The following is a 21,521-nucleotide window of genomic DNA, read 5'->3' as shown; positions in this document are numbered from 1 at the left end:
ACGAGTTGTGAGTTAATGTGACTATTCAGTTAAAACCAAGAAAAAAAAATACATGTTTGAATATGATGGTCCAGATAGGTGTCCTGCACAAAATATCATCCAAGCGAAGGGTCGCTTTGTGGTTGCCAATTGATAAAATGAAGGGGCTGAGTGAGTGTGTCCTAACTGGCTTAGACAGTGAGTCAGTGTTTGCTGAGTGACTGTGTAGTGTCTCATACAATTAGACGGTTAAGGCGTTGTGTGGTGTGACCATACGTATCATGACCATTCTCTGAACTGGTCTGGTATGGCCAATGAATCCACACACACAATTAAATATACTGTAAAGCATACAAGAGATACATTCTGAATACCCTCTGAAAATCACATCTGTTTTTCTGTCTCTTGATGAGCATGAATCCAGCTGTAAATAAGCTGTGGTACAACAGTAAAAGGATAAACATGAGTGCGTTTGGTGGTTGGTTGGCGTTTATGCACAGGTAAAGACTGGAGGGTGTAGGGAGGATAATAAGAGGAGGCAGCAGACACTCGTCTTGTGGAATTCTGGGTACAGCAGTTCATCACATGACGATAGGTTTATTGGCCGCTGGACTACAAGAGGATTTATAACCGCGAGGTCAAAGGTCAAATGAAACATCAGAGGTTCGTCTAACTGTCCCACCTGTTAGACATCAAAGAACAACCGAGCACGCTGCACACAGCAACTGGCATTTAAAACAATTAAGTTTCCTGTCAAGTCCCTGTGATGAATTATCCGGAAGCTTTACCCGCTGTAATTCTAAATCTTCACAACAAGTGCCTTTGTTGTAGAGAAATTAATGAAAACAAGATTGTCTTTCATAGGAGCTGATCTAACAGCGCGACAGCCAGCTGCTCTTCTTTGGGAATAAAAACAGTCAGCATTAAACAAAGCTCAGAGAAAATACTTTTTTTTTTTTTTTTTCTACCGCTCGTGTGGAAAACAAATCAGGCGGCAAGCGCAGTGGCCATCTGTTTTGTTATTTGATATGTGTGAATACATGTTGTAATGACTTTGTTTGTGAATCACTCTGCGCGGCAGAACACACGAGAGCTCTCGAAGTGCTGGAGTGTTCAAAGCTAATCATATAATTGGACACAATAGTCGATGACAAATGGAGACGCTCGGAGCCAGCCAGCTGGGGAAGTGAATATGTAATCATTGTAAAATCATATCATTTTTGCATATTTGAAGACAGCTTAATAGAGTTTGCGTGTCAGCACACTATCAAATGATGATCAGACACAGTGTTGCTGTATTTGTTTTCCAAATCGTGCTTTGTTGAGCTATTTGTCTTCCAAGATTCAAAGTGTTCCTTGAGAGTTTAAAAGTCTTACCTGTTTGTATAGGTTCCATGCTGTCATGAAGGTTAAAGAGGACTTGGGACAAATGCCTCCTCTAGATATTAAAAAGGAATAAGGTGCAGTAGGTGGTGTTGCAGTAAACAGCCTACAAAACCATACAGTATCGTCTGAAACCACAAGGCTATGGAGGATAATCACAGCTTAAGCCACAGTTATGTTGTTATCTGAGCAAATTGGGCACATACAATGAATATATTGTACAATAACCTTCAAAACACACAACCAAAGCAGTTTTTTGCCACCCAGGCATGTTGTTGTGTTGTGAGCAACAGTGGAAACACAACATTGCAATTTGGTTTAAAGGACGGTTCCCTACACTTTTACTATACCATTAGTCTTCATGTTGTTCCCATTAGAGCACATAAGGACATGAAAGAGATCCTATAGTAATTTTATATATATATGCTGTGTGTAGTCCAGCCTCGCCTGGGCCTCCCTATCTACAGTGCATTAGCAGCAAGCAGCTGCCTGCATTTACATCATTTAGCGTTTCTCTCAGGGCGCTTTAATACACAGAACCTCTCCCCTGGTAAACTTTACAATAGGATGTTGAAGGATACTTCTGGACCGCCATAGGAAATGAGAGGCACATGTGTGTGTATCTAGTGGTGCAACAGTGGGTCCCCCCCGTGATGCTCAGTTTAAGGGCCGTGCAACCAGACTAATAGATTCCTTTTGTGGACTGAACTCGGTTAAGTACATGAGCTATTGTTCTTATCTGCGGTGGTTCGTACTGTACATTGTGCCGGCCGCACCCCTTACAATAATGTCTTATGTCCAGTAGAAACTGTGTGAGGTATTCCACAGCGCGCTTCTAACATGTTTACCCAGGGTAGCTTTGTAGTAGAGAGGTAATCTTTTTTTCCTTTGGCAATAAAAATCTACACTGCTTTGTCTTTTGTCTCCATTAAAAGGAGATAATCTACTGCAAGAGTTCCAAACGCTACCAAACTGACTCCAATTGACCCTGCAGTTAGCAGAGAACAGGAGAGGGAGAGGAAATGTATGGCCTTGATTACAGCTGTGTGTCTATTTTAGCAGATTGTTCTGTTGCTGATTCACACACACAGCCAGTTGCAGCACCATTAGCACGTATAAATAATGTAAGGCCCTCTTTTTTTTTTCTTTTTTTTTTCCAACTCTCTACTCAGCTAAGTGCCTGGAAACCTTGGTCTCCTCTTGTCAGGTTCTCCATAGATTAGTATAAGATTTATTTTAAGTCGGTAAAGCGGCGTGTTCTTGACAGCGTTCTCAAGTGTTGGGCTCGGCGCATTTGGGAATGTTTTTAATTGTATCATGTGAAGTGGAATGGGGGCTCCGGTGGGGACTGTGTCAGGTTGTGTTAATATTTAATCCGGTCTCACTTCAGTTTCCTCATGATCCATGGTATCGTAACAGCAGAACGAGAGGGCTGCATTACAAGATGGCTAAAGAGACACGGGGAGAGACACCGCCGACACCGCCTCGCTCAGGACGTCGTGTTGTGAAAGACGCCGTTAAAGGAATCATATTGTTTCCACTCATGTCTCCGCTGAGGCTCGGGCCATAGGACAGTACCATGAGGGATATTATTGCGGCGGATACTAATGCACTCGTTTCACCTGATGTGCATCTAAAGAGAGCTGATTGACGAGTTGAACGTAAGAGCCAGGTAGAGAGAGAGGAGGAGGAGTGGAGGAGCTGTGTGTGCCTGGGAAAAAGGAGGGGAGAGGGAGAGAGAGAGGGAAGGAAAGAAAGAGAGAGAGAGAGAGAGAGAGAGAGTGGGGGGGGAGAGAGAGAGAGGCCTTTCACTTCCTCTGTGTGCACATCACGTCTCCTCTCCCTGAGCTCAATTACAGGATTGATACTCAGAGAGGAAACTTCATCATGTCGTACAGATGTCTTCACTGGGAGAAAGAGAGAGACGACGCATGTTGTCATTTAACTTGACATGGGCTGCATTCATTCAAAACAAACAAAATGAGAAACAGTCGGACTATAGATTTCATTATATGCTAATAATAAATATGCAGCACTGGTAAGGAATTGGAATTGCTGGGAGGAAGGCGTCCGCCGACACATACTTACTGAAGGAAGAATTACCTGGAGGGGGTCCTGCCTATTGGATGTCGATAGAGAATTTAGCAATTCTGATGAGCGAATTAATATGAAATAGCAATAGAACCTGTAAACAATGATTCTCTCTCAGTCAGCCACTCAGCTCCATCATTGTAAACATCTCTTTACAACCTAAACAGCCCTATAAAGTGCTTTAGGCATCATTGGGCACAGCCGTCATTAGTCAATGCCTGTGTGTAAATCTGAATAAAACCACTCTGTTCGTGATGCTGTGCAGACACAAGCCCGTATCTTTTTTACACTGTTTCATTTCAAACATGACACAACCAGAGAACACACTCCACAACAATAGCCATGTTTTGCTTTAATTTGATTAGGTTTTGTCTCAACAAATGCCAAGTCCTGTTTTGCCTCAAGAACATATCTCTTAATCACGTTCCATCCAGGCTGTGTCTTTCATCTAAATCTCACAGCCGTGGCTCACGCCCAACTTTATTTCGCTGAAAGGTAGAAGAAAAAAAAAGCACAGGCACACACACACACACACACACACAATTACACACACACACACACACACACACACACGCATGCACGCACAACACAAGGGGGAATACAATGACAAAAGCCCAGCTCTCATCTCTGTCACATAAAGTGATGTTTTGTGTTTAGCTGTGTGCGATAGAGGTGTGCGTGTGTGTGTGCGCGTGCGCGTGTGTGCGTCTGTGCGTGTGTGTGTCTGCAGGGCTCAGATCCATGTTGTTTGGTTTGCTTCTCCATTAAGAGAGCTGTAAAGGAGAGGGAACAGATGGCTGCTGGCCCGCTCTGTCCTGCATCCTCTCACAACTGCCACACTTCCTGTGCGTCCATTAATCTTCTCCCACTATTCCTGCAGCACAACTTTATTAAAACAACTCAGGAGAGAGCGAACAACAAGCCCGCGCAGCTGTCAGCAGCGAAAGACAGAACCATTCGTCCACAGAAGAACGGCCTCGGATTTCTCGACGCATCTGTAAAACAGCTCGAGTAGGATTCGGTCGGCTTTGAAGCGGGCTCTATAAAGCGCGAGCCGTAGTCGGGACACAATAAGTGCTCATTAGAAAGCAGCTGGAACTGATGTTGCTGCGGTGTTCATAGGCCCGGTTTGTCAAACTTACACATGTGAGGCTCGAGCTCCCTGCCCGGGACCGACTACTGTTCCCCCCCCCCCTGCTCTGAGGGCATGGGAAATGTTCTGTTATGGTAATGTTTGGACAGAGCGGCGGCCCTGATTACTGCACAGAGGCCCCCATGAACTGAAAATCTACAAGTGCGCTTTCTCCCCAACAAACCACTGAGAAGGCGCCTCTGAACTTCCCATCCGCTGACCTTAATAGCTAATGCATAGCTAATTAGACACGTGGGATTATACATGTTTGATCAGATCAAAAAATATTAAAATGCTGCTCTTTGCCATTGGAATAATTAGCGGAGACCTGCCAGATAAGAGGGAAATTAGAAAGAGGCAACTGATCTTTTTTTTTTTTTTGTGCGCAGAATACCACAGACAGTGTGTGTGGAGTTAAAGAATCTGCCCTCCTGACTGACACTATAATCACACCAGGCCGAAATTTGTTGTCCTGGTTGATTGTTCTAGCAGGAGGAAACGCATTACTGTGTAGGAGGCCGCCGCAAATTTACGTGTAGCGCGCTGCCATGACAAATATTCCGGGAACGCAGCTCTATTTGGCCGTGCGCTGTGTGTCCGTAGCAGTCAGCGGCTAAATTGAAAAATCAATTCCAATTTAAATTATTGGAATAAAGAACTCCAGGAGCCGGAGATAAAAAGACCTTCTTCTCCTAGATCCCCTTTAATTGGAAAGTCATTTCTTCAGGGTATTCTAATGGTTCTGAGGGAAGATTGCAAAATAAAGTTGATGAGCTGAGGGGGGGAGGTTAATAGTGTGTGTGTGTTTTCTCTGTGTGTGTGTGTGTGTGTGTGTTTGACTGACCCTGTGTGTTTTCTTTGCTCTGCCACGCAGTATTCAGTCCTCCCTCCCTCATGACAGAGGTACCAAATGAAGACTAATCCTGTGGGCTCACACACAGTCACACACACACACACACATACACACACACACACACACTCTCATGCCTGTGGTCACTGGTCTCATCCATCTGCTATCTGGGGGAGCGTCGGGGCTCTTGGGTCAAACTAAATTAACTATCCCTCACTCACACTTGTAAAAATGTAATTGTAAATGTAATATAACTAACGCTGGTGATCTGGATACTCCGGCTGTGAGCAATTTTATAAAGAGAGCACTTATGATGAATTCTCTCCAAAATCACTAATACTGTATGATGCATCTTGGCCAAAATTGAATGTGCTCAAAATGAAGAAAACTGGCTAAAAACGACAGAACAACAGATGTAATTGTAAGCATAATGTAAGCTGGTGATATAAAGCTGTATAAATCATTTTATTCAAATGAAATCGTTATACATCAATCTATAAATGTTCACTACCTCTTAACATCTCACCCATGGTATCCATGGACTGTGTATGTGCAAACCCCCTTTTCACCTCTATCACTCCTACTGTGTAACCATTATCACCTCAGTATAGCACATGCAGTATAGGCCTTTAAATGGCATGTCACCCGCATCAGAGAGCGCCACTTCCAGCATCTGCCAACCTAAAAAAAAAAACACACACACCACCAAACAGAGTTGATTCTGTGTTATACAGTATCTACAAGGCATTATGCTCCATACAATCTTGTGTAAATCAATCTAACTTGTTTTTGCCCCCTTCCATTCCAATACTTTGGCGGAGACCTTTCCGAGTTCCCCTGCTGACATTAAAGAAGCATTGTGCGGAGACATTTCCATCCAAGAAACTTGTTGACATAGTTATCAGACATCAAAGAGCCTTGTGTCATTTTGAAAAGGCCTTATGAGAGTAATGGAGATGTTAAAGGGCGTGTTGGCCCCAAATATCACAAAAGGATAAGAGGATATGAACACGCTTTGACTGAAAGACTGAAAGGAGGGAGAGCATGATAAAAAAAAAAAAAAAAAAAAAACCCAACTCTGAAACGCATTCTCTAGAGAGAGAGAGGAGCGCTCGGCTCCATTTCCGCCTAAGAAGCGCAGAGTTAAAAGGTGGCCCCTGTACAAATGAAACTCAATTTCACGCCACATTATCCCTCCCTGTTCTCTTTCCTGGCTTTCATTTTCATTAAGACCAGAGACAATCATAAATTAATAATTACTGCCGAATGTCTAAGCGCAGGCCGCACTCCTATAGCCCTCCCCTCGCCTCTGTGGTCCTCCATGTTCACGCTTGCAAAATGTTAATTTAGGTAATGTGGCCTGGCCCTTGTCAGATAAAACTGTTTTGTAGTTTCACTAATACATAATGGTCTATCTGATTAGGTGACATTAGTCCTATCTTTCAGCCGATCAGTCTGCACCTTCCTAATGCCTCTCCACAGACTCGGGGCAGCACCAAGTTATCAAGAGACATGCTATATTACTGCTTTCACTAAATGCCCATCTCCTGATCATGATCAAGGAATTAGCTCAGCTGAGGTTAACAATGCAGTTGACACTACAATGCGGTATAAATAGAAGTCCATTTCTATCTTGTGAAACTTTTCTTTTTTTTTTTACTTTTCAAGTTTCAAGGGTGAAGAAAATCCGCCTGACCACTTATCTTCAAATAGCCAAGCAAGCACAAAACAACAACAGATTGGGCGATGTGAAGTTAGGCAAAAGAACAGCGAGATAGAGACAGGATCATGTGGAATAATCTCTGGGTGATGTCTTCATGAGCATGTCTCCATGTCAAGCCAAGCAAGTACACCACACAACCTCACATATATAGACACAGCCGCTGCTTTGAATATGCAATCAACGTCGCACTTCCCCACACTACAGTGCAGTACAGTGCAGCACAACACCGCTAATGCACATTTGGTATTTAAAGTCTTTGTGCCTCATGGTCATATTTGTACTGAATTGAATTTATTACAAAATGTGCAGTGATATGAAACATGTAGCTCCGGGGCCTCTTCTCTCAGCTGCCAGTGCAGAAAAAGGCATCAGATAGAGAAATAAACAGAATATCTGAGTAATAGCTGTGAACAACCCACATCTCACGAGCTCGTTGAAAGTGAGTGAGTGAGTGAGTGAATCTTTCGCTGCAGCAAAGGGGAGCGATTGAGTCATTAAACGGATAAAGTGGACGTGATGTCAGAGTTTCTCTCACTCCGGATTTAGCTCAAGAGGAGTGGAGTCCGAGTCTGAACTCAATGAGAAGTATCGTTGCATGATTGATTGCCCATTGTGTGTCATATTGTTCTTTCAAGGTTGATTGAAACTTTAACCTCATTTTTAATAAAAAAAAGAAGAAAAGCTTGAAATATTTCAGGCCTTGAATTTTTACAATGCGGCGTTGAATTATGCAGCAATCAGTCAATTATTCATCTCTGTGGCTGTGTTACGGCCATGCTTTAAAAAGCATGCAAAATGGGAATGGGCCGAGCAATGCTGTGTCAACACATTTCACTCAGAATTGCTTACTAGAGAAATTTGTCTCTCAATGTCGATTCCATATTTTTTCTTCTACGTTTTAAGGGCCTGTACCTGTTACCAATGGGCCTGATGTGATCCCTGTGGATCACTAGTGCAGCTTTAGAGCAAAACAAATAAAGTCACTCAGCAGCAGTCAGTGCCAATAATCATTACAAACACACAAGAGGAAAGGAAGAAATCTGTATGAAAAATCACCAGTATTCAAGACAGGGAAGTGCCACAACAATGGAGAATGTTACATTTACAAAGCAGAACAGATAATTTGAAGAATGTAACATTAACAGAACATCTTCATATGAACAAAACCCTCAAAGCCGGCGTGTTAAAGGGAATATTAAGATGCACGATTCTATGTACAATTGGTTAAAGGAGTTCAGAAAGAATACAGAGTTCATTTCATGGCGGAGTATTTTGAATTAGTGTCGTACACTTGCACTTGAAATTACACATGAAATAATTTATTTACAGTGAGCTTGGTCGGACCCTCATTTACACATATTTTATGAAGGATTAGCCTGTGCATAAAAAACACTCACACATGCAAGCATGGGTACATACACACTCGCACCCTCACTCACCGAAAAGAAAGGAATTACTTACACAAGATATTCTCATCATTTGATTACTCATACATTTTCTTTACTGCTATACAAAGTGAAGAACAATATGCTCATTAATCTTTCTACAGTACAGAATACCTGCATGTTTTTATGCCATACATAATACATAGAAATGGGTAAAAGACTTCACCTCACTGGGCTGAGTGTAAAGGTCTTCGCTCAGAAAGAAACAGGTCAGTTTCTAATACGGCAGAAACACAACAATGACTCGTAAAAGAAATAGCTGCCCCAAATCTTGTCTGCATTTGTTTCAGGTCATCTTGAACTCTTACGTTTCTCTCTCTCAGTGGTGATGACACAGGCCTAAAATCACACCCGCTTACATGTTAGTGGCCTTTCCAATCTCCATCCGCGTCTGGAATGTTAAATCAATCTAATGTGTGACTTCTAACTCTCTCTATCGGGAAAAAGTCTATGTTGTTAACAGAAGTGCTGCACAGCAGTTTGTCCAAGACCTCTGGCAACATAGTTAACTCACATTGTTTATCATCAACATGTTAACTTTATTTGAATTTTGAAGTACAATGAAGAGATGATTTGAGAAGCTATATAAGTTATCAGTGACAAGTCGACAACAGACCCAGACACGCCATTGAAAACAAAAAGAACAAACACATGGTGAACATGGGACACTCTTCCTCTCCTGATTGCAACACGTTAAAGTCTAAACCGCCTCGCTGTTCAGATCGTGACATCAGCTCATGTCTAGAGAATATACTTATACACGGCGCTTTAGCACCTAAATTGGAAAAGTATTGTCTGCAGGGAAAGTAACAAGCAAATGATTACTTATGATGAGATTTATTTTTTTTTCCATCAGGATAGCATGAAACACACATTCTAAAATAAAAAAAAAATCTCTCTGTATGTTGAACAGGGATTTGAGCAATGTAATTAAATGGCATTTAGTTTTGAAAAGTTGTGTCATGACTGATTGTTTCTGTTCCTCAAGCCGACACGCCATCATTAATAGACTGGATTAAAAAAAAGCCTTGAGAGGCGTCGATTTGGAGCGTGTCTCAGGACAAACAAAATGTACAGTAAAATCAAAGGAATATTACCTCTGTTACAAAGATTACAGTACTATTGACAGCAAAAATCTTCATTTGAAAGTGAAATGTTTGATAATTATGTTTTCAAAATCATTTGGGCTTGAGTGAGTCAACCCTAGTATTTGTTCAGCACAATATAGGATTTATTAAATATCATAATTCCAGGACAAACATTTACATGCCTGCATGCTTTCTCACCAAAATGGCAGCTATTTGAAAGAATGATGGCTCAGAAATAGAACAAAACAAAACTGTAAGTTTATATAAATGGTGGTATTGTTTGCCTAATAGCTCTACTGCATACACAATACCTCTTAACTTTATATACACATACCTTATCAATCCACTCGGCTTTTGATAGAGTGAGTTCTCCTATCATTATCATCAGATCTTGTATATACAACAATGGTAAAAAGGAAACTTGATTGTATTGTCATCTAATTTAGAAAACATTAAAATCAAACATCAGTCTTCTCTTTTGATCAACACATGGATAGATTCACATTTTTTCCACAAGGTTCTTCTCCAGGTGTCATTTTTATCTTCTCAAAATTCAATTTGAAATACAAAACAAAACTCCAGAGTCGAATTGTTTTCGAAGCTTTCTCGCTGGTTGAGATACAGTATAAAAATCTTCAGTGCTGTGAATTTATGAGTTATTACCAACAGTGTACCATTGGTACATTTTACTGTGCTCAATATATTTTTTTTATCCTTCAGTTTAGCCAACCCATTATGTCAAAACTTGCTTTATCAAACTATTTTATGTTGGCCTCAGTGAGAAAAAGACTTCTTATTCTACATTCAGACACAACCTGACTCCAGCTGAACACAGCACTTCCATTGAACCCCTACAAGCAGCTTGACTTCTTTCCACTACTAAATCACCCTGGTTAAGGGCTCTTGAGAATCTTCATGGGTTTTCGTTTTTTTATTTTTCTTATTTTTATTTCCTCCAGCTCTCCTCGTGGCCTTATCAGTACATCACTGTGGTTTTCAGGAACAGTCTTCCATCTGCAACAGAGGACACACAGGAGCCAAAGATTAGCCAACAGCCAACATCCTGCTGACGCAAATGCATTACTCCGGATGTGATTGTTGATGAAACGTAGCTTTCAAGAGCCTCAAAATATTGCCCTCTAGTCTTTTATTTTTTTAGCAGCATTACTATGGAATTATAAACCAATATAAGGATATCATAAGATAAAGAAATAACGTGAGCAATAATGACAGCAAGCATGATAAAGTCTGATGTGCTGTGATTTGGGGTAATAATCTCAGTTTATTACTTGCAACAATGCTAGATGTTATCTTGTGTAAACTATGTAATTTACTGGGGACATGCTGTGGTGTCCAGTGGAGAGAAAATAAGGATGTCTTTGTATTTAAGATCACATATAGCAGTTAGTTCATACAAATATGATTACAACGCTGCATGCATATTTCACTAAGAACAAAACACAAATTGTAAAAGGAGCTGTGATAGCCGCACTCCAGGCATCAGGATTGCATGTCACATGTGTTTAAGACGTCTCTCCTGATACGCTTGTTTGAACATAATATTGCACTCATGATGTAAAGCGCTCTATAAGTGACATTTCCTGCATGGAAATAGTGTTTATTGAAAACGGCAGACATTCCTCCGCGATGCTATCTCCAGACACCTTCAACCTAACGAGCTTTGTCCATTTCCGAAGAACACTCTTGTCTGAGTGTTCGCCTGAGCGAGCAGCGCTGCTCCGACGCTGAGCTGGTAAAAGCATCTGTTAGGCACAGCTCAGGAGCATGTTTGACGTTTATTACCCTCACATTTCCTCCGCCGGAGAATGCTACATTACTGCCTTTAAGAAGCATACCTCTCTATGGCAGTGGGCCTAAATAATTCACTGTTAAAGGGAAATGCACACTCAAAAGACAAAGCGGCGGCACATTTAGGGGGGCAAGGTGTTGACGGCGGTCGGACATGACACGACGTCACGGCAGAGGAGCGGCGGAGGAGAGGAGACACCACTCCTTAGAATTCTATAGAGACATGTGCGATACACCCGGTTACACCTATTACCTATGTCTTACAGTACGTTCACACTTTAACAATCAGCATCTAGGTCTGAGAAGGGACTGCATGTTTATTTTCTGTATTTAAAAAGACATTAGTTGCTTTGTTTTTTTCTTTTTTACCCCTCAACATTTGAACTAATTTCCAAATCTCTGATTCCCAATGTGCTCATTACTTCATCAGTGTTTTATCAATTAGTCCGGTGATTCATCCCGAACTCCTTTCCAGCCTGTGGTTTACGTATTGTCGTGCAGGGAGAGTGGAGACAACAAAGGCGTTGTGGTGCGTGTGTGTGTAATGGGTGTGTGTGTGTGTGTTGGGGGTGAGGGTGAGGGGGTGGGGGTGTGTGTGTGTGTGTGTGGGGGGGGGGGGGGGGTACAAACACACAGGCTAATTACCCAGCACTGCCGTAGGTCTCAAAGGCATTGCACTCTGGCCGCCTCTATTCAAGCAACACCACCGAGTTATGTGTAAAAGTCATTACAGCATGAATGCGGCGCTAAGAATAAAATAAAAACCCGAGGAGGGGGCCGGAGAGCGCTAAGAGTGTGGGGTGGGATGCACAACTTGATACACACATCCCCGGCTGTCATAACGAGAACAGACGAAACATCACAAGCTCACCTCACTGTCTGCCTGTTTGTTTGTCTGCCTGTCTGACCGGCCTCACAGTCGGAGCTGTTTATGGGGATGTTAATGAAAACGAAGGCGATTCGATTGTTTGACAGATGATGACATTTAATAAGTTGTGAAGAGGATGTTAGATATCGCCGCATTGTACTTGGAGGAGATAAAATTATCACGAACGACAGGGAATCAGCAGCGGAGAGGCTCGATAAGCAAATCTCACTAATTCAAATCCGCTACCCGGAGAATCCGCGTGCAACATTACCACAAATGTTGAAACATCTGCTTTACATACTCGAATAAGAAAAATCGGTGACGTCTTGACACGTTGTTTTATGAAAGAATGTCTCATTAAAATATGTTAAAACTTCAGTATTTTTATATTCAAATCAAGATGAAAAGTTCATTAAAGAGAATAAATATTTCATTAGATGCTAAATAAAACAAAGGGAATTTTTGGCTTCTCTCAGCATAAAATTCCTTTGAAAGATTAATTAATACATGTAAATTATGCAAATTATGCCCATGCAAATATTTTATGAAGACAATTAAGGGATCCATTAATTACAGTCTTTTTTGCTTCAGTGACATTCATTCATTTAATTTTAATTTCACTTTAACTGTTTTGATGTTTAATCTTGCAACAAAGAACTTTATCTCTGTGCACAGGGTCGTGTAAACTTGCCGAACACATCGAGTGGGAAGCGGGCGGGAACCAGAGAAGATACTGGGGAAGATATTCATATGTGCACCGTTGCCAGGCAGTACTGGCGAGGTACAGTCCCAGTAGCTTGCCTGCCTGTGAAAACAGCCACGCTCCCTCTTGGACCCGATTCAAAACACTGTAAAAGCAATTAATAAACACAGACTGTGTTAATATCGCAGAATTAGAGAAGTGTGACAAAAGACAAATAGAAATAATTAGTTCTCTAAAATTATGCCCTCATTAATTTTTTTTTTCTTCTCTCCATTCCCCTCCCTGAGTTTGGAGTTGCGAATATAACACACATTTCTCTCGGCTTTCATGCGAGTGATAGGCTTGTTTTTTCCCCCTTTGCTTGTGTAATTTATCAACATCATTTTTTGCCATTTGAGGTTAATTATACAGCGAGGCTTGCAGAGTAGAGCAGAGGAGACATGGGTGGCAGACAAATGCTTCTCTAATTGAACAAAAACACAGAGTGTAGCCTGTTATTCAGTTTCCCCCTTCATGCCACTCTTCAGGGCAACGATCAGTGTTACTGAGAGACCGCAGAAATGATATGCTCCATGGCCACATCATACGTTCCCTACCAGAGATTAGTTAACAAAAGCCTCCGTTTGGTTTCTCATGTAAGCAAATCAAAGTAAGTTCAATTCTCTTCTGTCCTCGCCCGCATATACATGCACACAAGCAATATATCCAGTCACAGCGAGGAAAAAAAAAGTTTAAGACATTCAATTTGATACAATTATTACTACAAAGAGCCGAGTCTCTCCATATTACTGTAAAATGTTAGAAATTAGAGTGGCTAAATATACTAATTTGGTATGAAATAGGGGGCTATAATTGCACTCTATCTGCAAGTTATCTTTGTATTTAAATGATGACATATGGATTTCCTTTTTTTGGACATCAAACCCTTTCAGATCCCTCCAGTGACTGAATGACATTTAATTAAGGAGGAGTCATCATTTCTTTTAGTACAATTTGCCCAATTCTTTCTTTTTGCCCTTTAACAAAATATCAGTTCAAGTAGACTAATCAAACATTAAAGAGTTAAAGGGACCTAACTTATTACTGCATACAAAGATGAATATTTTCCACTTTTCATAGCAAATTACATGGAGTATTTTCCAGGATAAATTGGGACCTCTCTCGCTGATAAGGACGCTTCTGAGCAGACGCAGCAGAGGCATATTAAAGGAAGACGTTCTAGCAATAATGAGGATATTCAACCTCTGCAAGGTGTCTTGTATCTGGGTAAACACAGATAGCAGGCAGTCTACAGAGGTTATCACTCCGACGCCCCTCCCCAAACACATACTGCACCCCCAAGGCTAACAAACAAACAAACCATTAAAAATGTACAAGGCTTATTCATAAAATGGATTGATTTGCTCCTTTTATTACTATCAAAGGGGGGATTCCACAGCTTTTTGTGGTTTTATGACTCATTAATGCTTCTTGAGCTGTAAACAAACTATTTCCTTCAGTCTTTCTCTGCGACCTTCGAGCTTAGCCGTTTCACTCTTTCACCTACAGTATACTTAAGCATATAGAGGTATTTCTGAAAAGATAAATTTGAATCCAAAAAGCAACACTGCCATTAAAACTCGACTAAAAGAACAATATTATGTCTGCAGAAAACCAATGATCTTGACCTAGTGCTGTGGCCCAGATGGTGAGCTGTATGCCTGAACAGCAGGCACAGAAACACTAATGTTCATAAACTGTAGCAGTGTATGTGTGTGTGTGTGTGTGTGTGTGTGTGTGTGTGTGTGCGTGTGTGTGTGTGTGTGAGAGCGAGCGAGAGAGAGAGAGAGAGAGAGAGAGAGAGAGAGAAGGAGAGCCACAGTGAGAGTGAGAGCCAGAGAAAGAGAGAGAGATTTATTGTCTCATCTGAGCCCCTGTACCTTGTATTGTCCTTTCAGCATCTGTTCTTCCACTGCTGCGGTCACTCTCCATCTCAGGGGTCAGAGAGTCTGGGAGAAGAGAGGGATCACCGCCGTTAAACATCCCTGACATCCACCTATCACAATGCCAGCTTCACAGCATCGTTCATTCAAAACAAGAGACGACGCCTTGGCGCTGCGTCTCGGTCACACCTAACCGAATGTGCGTGCTGGACAAATCCTGCTGCTTTAGGCTTATGATGGAAAAGTCTTGTACGCCACTATACTGTGGACGTAATGTTTTCATGTCCTGCTGTGTGTGTTCTATGTACAGAGTGAGCGACCTGATTGGACATAATGTGAATGGGAAGCCAATGTGCATTTTAACGGTTGAAGAGTTGCAGTCCAAATAAAATATCCACAATTTGAACAGAACAACACCTAGCAAATGATGGCTGGCATGAAAGTAAAGCACATTAAGTGATACTGTTAAAGTCACAATGAAAGCACATTTTGAGAGCATCAATGTGATGTATTTCCTGTTGAAACAGGATATTATGGCAGGACATAATGTGGGAAGGGATCATTCAAAAGTGTAAACCAATGGGATATCAGTTAGGGAGAGAAAGGCAGTTTTATTTGATGGGAGGGGCAGAGGGGCGGGACAGTTCCAAAATCTGTGATGGTTTTATTGGTCGGAAATTTTATGTACGCCTCCTGGTACACAATGAAGTCACCACTGAAGATTTTTCTGTTGTCCAAGAAGTAAAAGTAATGGAATTTTGATATAAAAATACAAGAACATTTTTGTTTGTTATTTTTTTGGCATAAATTATTACATATGTGTATGGTACGATAGTCTGAATGAGCTAAAAAAAAGGCAAAAATGTCATTTTTCATTTCAGTGCAACTTTAAAGTAAGGAGTCATCTCATAATCACTGCTTACAAAATTACTGTGTTTTGGAAAATAGAGTCATCTGTGTCTTCAAAATATTGCCTCCAGGTAACATTTTTTTTTTTTTGGTCCAAAACGGATATCTAGCATTTTGGAATGAAACATTTCAATTCTATTTGTCGAGATATTTTCCATTCTGCTCTTTTCCCATTCGTCTCACGGGACACCACGCTTAATGTCATAAAGAGCTGCTAGCTAAATGTAACAGTGGCCGGGCTCTGCGCCGCGGTGTGTGAAGGGGTTTTTACTGTCGAGTGGCTGACCGTTGAGCGAGCGCATGCTGTCGGAGGGCGAGGGCTGCTTGAGAGTCTGCTCAGCCTGCTCTCTCCTCTTGGACTCGTACTCCAGAGCTTCCTGGAGTTTCCTCTTGGCCTTCTTCTCCTTCTTCAGACGCTTCTGGATGATTGCTGAGCAGAGAGGAGATGGGAAAAGACCACAGTGAGGGTACAGTGACAGCAAATGAGCTCATGGGTAATCCATTGGCAGCCTTATTCTGGACTGGGTTTTGGTGTTTGCTGTGGCAGCCATCAAAATCTGACAGCAAAAGGCAATAATAATCAAAGGAGCAGGATTTTTTTTTCTAGCATACTGGCATAGAAAAAGGGACTTCAATGAAACTTAAATATTGGTTAACAAAGAAATTTATTTAAAAAACTGAGCAAATACTGACTGCGATTTAGCAAACTGCTAGAGGGAGTTAAAGCAAATTGAAAAATTTAGTAGGATATTTTTTCATGAATTTCTCTCATTAAACATAAACGACGCATTAAACATATGCAGCTGATGCATAGAACATGAGACTGCTAAGATGATTTCATCTCACATTTGTTTGCAGTGACTCCAAGTCATTTATTGTGAGATCCGAATGTGTATTTGTAATTATCTTATCTGACTCAAGAGCAGGGAAACAGGCTTATGTCAGTGTTTCAATAAGAGCTGCAAAATGTGACTTGATGTTTGAGATCTTTTTTTTGCACTTACATTCACATACTATCGTGTCAGGCCTGTAACGTCTAAGCCCACATGCATGTACGTGCACACACACGGCCACACACACACACACACACACACACACACAGAGGATCCAGAGGCAGGCAGTACCTCTGTTCTTCTGCTCCACGGCGAGCTGCTTCTCCAGAGTCTCCCTGAGCTCTCTCTCTCTGAACAGCTCCATCTTCAGCTCTGTCTTCTCCAGCTGCACCTGCTTCTCCTGAGCCCGCGCGTTGTCAATCGCCACTTTCAGCAGGCCCTGCACACACACACACACATACACGCACAGATACACACACGCACACACAGCAAAAGGGAAGGAGGGGAGGAAGGGAAAGAGAGAGATGTGAGCTATTTAAGAGCTTCAAGATGAAGTGACAGCAAGCCACACTGAAAGTATGTCACAGCAGTTCTTTGTGCTGCCCACAGGACTGAAGCATAACACTGGGCCAAAACCTGACTAGTGCTACAGTACATGATTCCTTTCAGGCATACTGTATTACCGGCTTGCTGCTGCTCCTTTTTATCTGTCTGTTGCCAATTGTAAAGATGTCTATAACTTTAAGTGAGAAACCCGGTTGCAAAGATCCCGCAAGATTCAGTAATACGTATACCTGTCAGAGTGGAAAAGCCGATTGTGTTAATAATCAATTTAATAATGAATAATGATAGCTGGTGTGTGAGCGCTGAGTTTTGTCTGACCCCTTTTGGTCACAGCTGTGAAATACAAGTGCAGATAGCAAGTCAGAGCTACAGTATCAGAGCCGAGCCCAGAAAGGAGCTTCTCAGCCTGCGAGGGCTGCATGAGAAAATGTAAGAGAGCAGCAGAAAACACTTTGAACTTTCACACTGTGGGTTAAGTTGAAGTTCACCATCTTGGACCGAAGCTCCAGTCCACTGAGTAGAGGGTGAAAGGTTTCTATGGGTAATGTCAGCTGTCTTTACTTTACACACTGAGCCCTCTCTTTTCATTTTTATACTGCTTTTATACTTCTTCACCCTCTTACACATGCTTTCCTGTAACTCGGGGGATGACAATTGCTACTGGATTGGTATAAATACATCAGACTTTGGATTTGTATACGTGGCGCATTTGCAAGCTCCTCACATGGCGCAGCTTGAATGAATAATATGAATGACAAGTATCTCATCATGTATCAATCACATAACTGACATTCCAAATATACTCCTGACAGTCCTGAATTGAAAAATAGTGCCTTCTCAAATAGAGGCTGTACAGTACCGCGGCCATTTTCATAACAATTATTCCCCATCCACACGCAATTATATCAAATGCAGTGGGCTATATCTTACTAATTGTTGATTCTCGTGACCCCAATTTATACTAAGTTGCTTTATCTTAATTTTCTGCTTGGTTTCATTTTGTTGATTTGTATATAAATATTCAGCGTGGAGATCATTATCAAAGATGACTTACTGGAGTGTTGGGAGCTCGAGACGGGTTTACTTGTGGCTTTCTAATTACCGCACAGAGCCAAAGGAGAAGCAGGACTCTGATGCCAATGGTACAAGTGCAATGAGAAGGGCAGCGCTGTATACACATCATTACACTCAGACAGAAGGCAAATACATTCATCTTTCTGACTGAGGGTGTTTGCACTGAAGCCTAAATGGCACTCTGAGGAGAGGAGTATTGTTAAGGTCTGCAGATTTAGAGAGCGAGTACGTCTGCGGTCCTAATGTGCATTTTAAGTGTATTGGGAGGAGAACATGGATGAGGTCAAATTTCTTCTTTTTTTTTTTGGTGGGGGGGGGGGGAATGTGTTCTGATGGTTTGTGCAAAGTCTCCATGATGATGACGATTAACTTTACCTATATATGTCAGCATGGAGAGCCTCTAACTGTGGAGAAAACCGGTGAAACCTACACCTTTATGGAAGGATAGAGATCCTCTATTGGTGGAACCCACTTGTGTGTTAGTAAGGAAAAAGGGTTTCTATTGGTAGAGCCCGCCTGTGTGTTTTGAAGGAGAGTCCAAATTCTCGTCAGTGGAATCTACCTGTATGTTGGTGAGGAGAGTCTCTATTGACGACAGGCCGTCTGGGAACAGGAAGGGCGAGGGGAAGCCAGGAGGCAGACCCTGTCCAGCCAATGACAACCTCTCATAACTGTCTCTCGCCGTCGGGGTGCACATTGGATTATCGTCTGGAAAAAACAAATAAAATGGGAATTGATTAATCATTCATACGCACCTCAGAGGAAAACAAAACACAGATACAGCGTACCACTGGTAAACAAGTTCACATATTTCTACCGTTGATTGATAGGAATAGTCGAAAGACTAGTTTTTGGCAATGCTGACAAGCCCTGACCCTGACTCTAATTGACCAGTAGCCATGACTGGATCAGTATTGATCTCCAGCAGCCAATCCCTGCTCTCCGCTGCTCTCAGAAATATACTGGTCTGGCCCCTTGGAGATATTGTTTCTCTCAAGGCCTGAGCGAGGGGTTAAACAATATCAAGCAGGACATAAATCCAGCTTTTCCCATTTAAGAGATGTCATGTGGACTCCAAAATCAGAAGCAGGCCCGCGGTTCGACCCCAGAGGCTCGAGCTTCCTTTGTGTATGCACGCACGGGTGCCTGTCAAACCTAAGATGACATCATCCTCCATTCATCACCAGCGGAGGGGCAGGGCCCTGCCATCTGCTGTCCAGCCTCTCCACCAGGCCTCAGAGGAGGGAAGAGGAGCAGAGGAGGGAGGGAGAGAAGTAGGAGACACAGGCAAACAGACAGATAGACAGACACAGATTCAGTCCGGTCAAACGATTACAGAGAGTCAGACGGTGTCGCTTGCCCCCTCAGATCTGAGACAAGCTTTCACCCAATGAGCTTTCAGCCAGGCACCAATTTGTAAAAGCTACCATCTTGCACAGAGACAGTTTATTAATCACATCCAGTAGAAACGGTCTCCACAGGATGTTTGCACCATCAGCTGTTTAATTGTTAATTTAATTTAAAAAAATAAAGTTTTATTTGTAGTGCGGAGCCCTGGCTGTGTTGTGCACAGCCCCCTCTCTGCTCTCATCCAGTATTCATATGTGTTTATGTGGCAGGCTGAAGCTTGTACAAACAGCGAGTGGAGCTGAACAGCCCTGCCTCTCCCTCCCATCAATATTCACCAACGCCAGCCAAGTGGTGGGAACAGCTGGTCTTACATTAATTAGTTTAAAGTATTTATTTCACCCATCCTCAGAGCAGATTGAGCAAAAACATTGGAGATTATTTCAAGCATCTGCAAATGCCCTGGAAACATCTACTCGCCAAAAGTCGAGTGCTAGGATTCACAGTTTAGGTTTGTAATTTGGAGTGTGTGTGTGTGTGTGTGTGTGTTTTTTTCTTTCCGAGAAGGAAAGATGGTGAAATATGCACCGCTGGTCCGTGGAGAGAGTAAACAACCTTTCTCCTTTTTCAGATGGAGTTCACTCCTGTTGATTAATTAGAATGGATGGTTGCCTAATGGATTAAAATTTGTTTATAATTTGACTTCATAAAAATAATGAATTGCCTACTTTTAAGAAGCCACTCCTGTGGTAATTTGTTTTGTTTGGTGCATTCCCGTCTGCATTTTGAGGTGGGCGTCTGGGTGAGGAAATAAAAAGTGCTCTTGTCGTGCAGCGGTACAGTATGAGACTCCCATTTTATCTCAATAAAATAACTAATCAAAGATCAAAAGCATTACAGTTGGCTCCAACTCATGCTGATATAGATGTATTGCATGTATTATATGCATGCATTACCCACCTCCAATAAAATCACCATAACAACTACAGACGTTAGTAGACCTCGGGGAAAGGTCTGCTGTTGTAGCTTTGTAATTGATTTGTACTGTAGGCACTTTGTCCCTTATTTAGTGTTGGCATTAATCATAAATCATTGCTTTAACAAACTCCGGCTTCCCACTCAGCAGGCCTCCCCTACAACACAATGTTGGATCACACAGAATATTTGATGGCTTTGTTGCAGGGGAAACAACCTGTCATGCTCTGGGAAAAGCAAACAGCGTGTTTTGTTCGACAGACTCCAACTACCGTACAGCACCCCTTGTCAGATAACATTTCCACCAGGAGCTATGCATAAATACCGGCACTTTCAAAAAAGAAATGGGGGGCTAATAACGGGCTAATTCAATCAATATAATCAAAACTGGCTTAATGAAACTCAAATGTTAATTCCTGAGAACACGATCTAGATCTGTGGTTTCCATGCTTCTAATGTTGCTCCCCCCCACCAGCCCCGCCTCTCTTTCCCCGCGCCTGGCTGCAAATACTGGCATGTGTTTGCATGTTTATTTCTCACCATCGCTCCAGAATCATTGACTTCAACTTAATTACAGCGACAGGCGTTGGAGTGATGGGGGCCGGTGGAATGGAGTACTCTGTTTCCAGGTGATATTTCTCCACTAGCAAGGCTGCCAACAGCAGCTGTGACAGCCTCTTGTGCTTACCGTACGGTAAAGGCACAGTTAAGGCCCCAACTATGAAATACTGTGTGGAAAAACACTCGCAGGTCACCCCTGTCACAAATAACATTTCATGCACAACTGTTTCGGCGGATAATAGGAGCCACAAATAAAAATGGGACG

General features: G+C 42.1%; 1 protein-coding gene across 1 annotated transcript in view; it reads right to left on the bottom strand.

Moving 5' to 3' along the window:
* Window positions 1–8,209: 8,209 nt before the first annotated feature.
* Window positions 8,210–21,521, bottom strand: part of dachd (dachshund d) — a 91,799-nt gene continuing 78,487 nt past the window's right edge. The window contains exons 8-12 of the mRNA XM_078286023.1: window positions 18,936–19,081; window positions 17,027–17,174; window positions 16,189–16,332; window positions 14,991–15,059; window positions 8,210–10,705 (exon numbers count right to left, since the gene is read on the bottom strand). Of these exons, the coding sequence (XP_078142149.1) occupies window positions 10,668–10,705; window positions 14,991–15,059; window positions 16,189–16,332; window positions 17,027–17,174; window positions 18,936–19,081 (545 nt within the window). The 3' untranslated portion in view covers window positions 8,210–10,667. The remainder of the gene's footprint in view (window positions 10,706–14,990; window positions 15,060–16,188; window positions 16,333–17,026; window positions 17,175–18,935; window positions 19,082–21,521) is intronic.

This window comes from Centroberyx gerrardi, chromosome 10 (genome assembly GCF_048128805.1).
Source record: "Centroberyx gerrardi isolate f3 chromosome 10, fCenGer3.hap1.cur.20231027, whole genome shotgun sequence".
Classification (NCBI taxonomy): domain Eukaryota; kingdom Metazoa; phylum Chordata; class Actinopteri; order Beryciformes; family Berycidae; genus Centroberyx; species Centroberyx gerrardi.
Note: the sequence above shows the minus strand (reverse complement) of the source record. Positions and strands in the feature narration are given on the sequence as shown.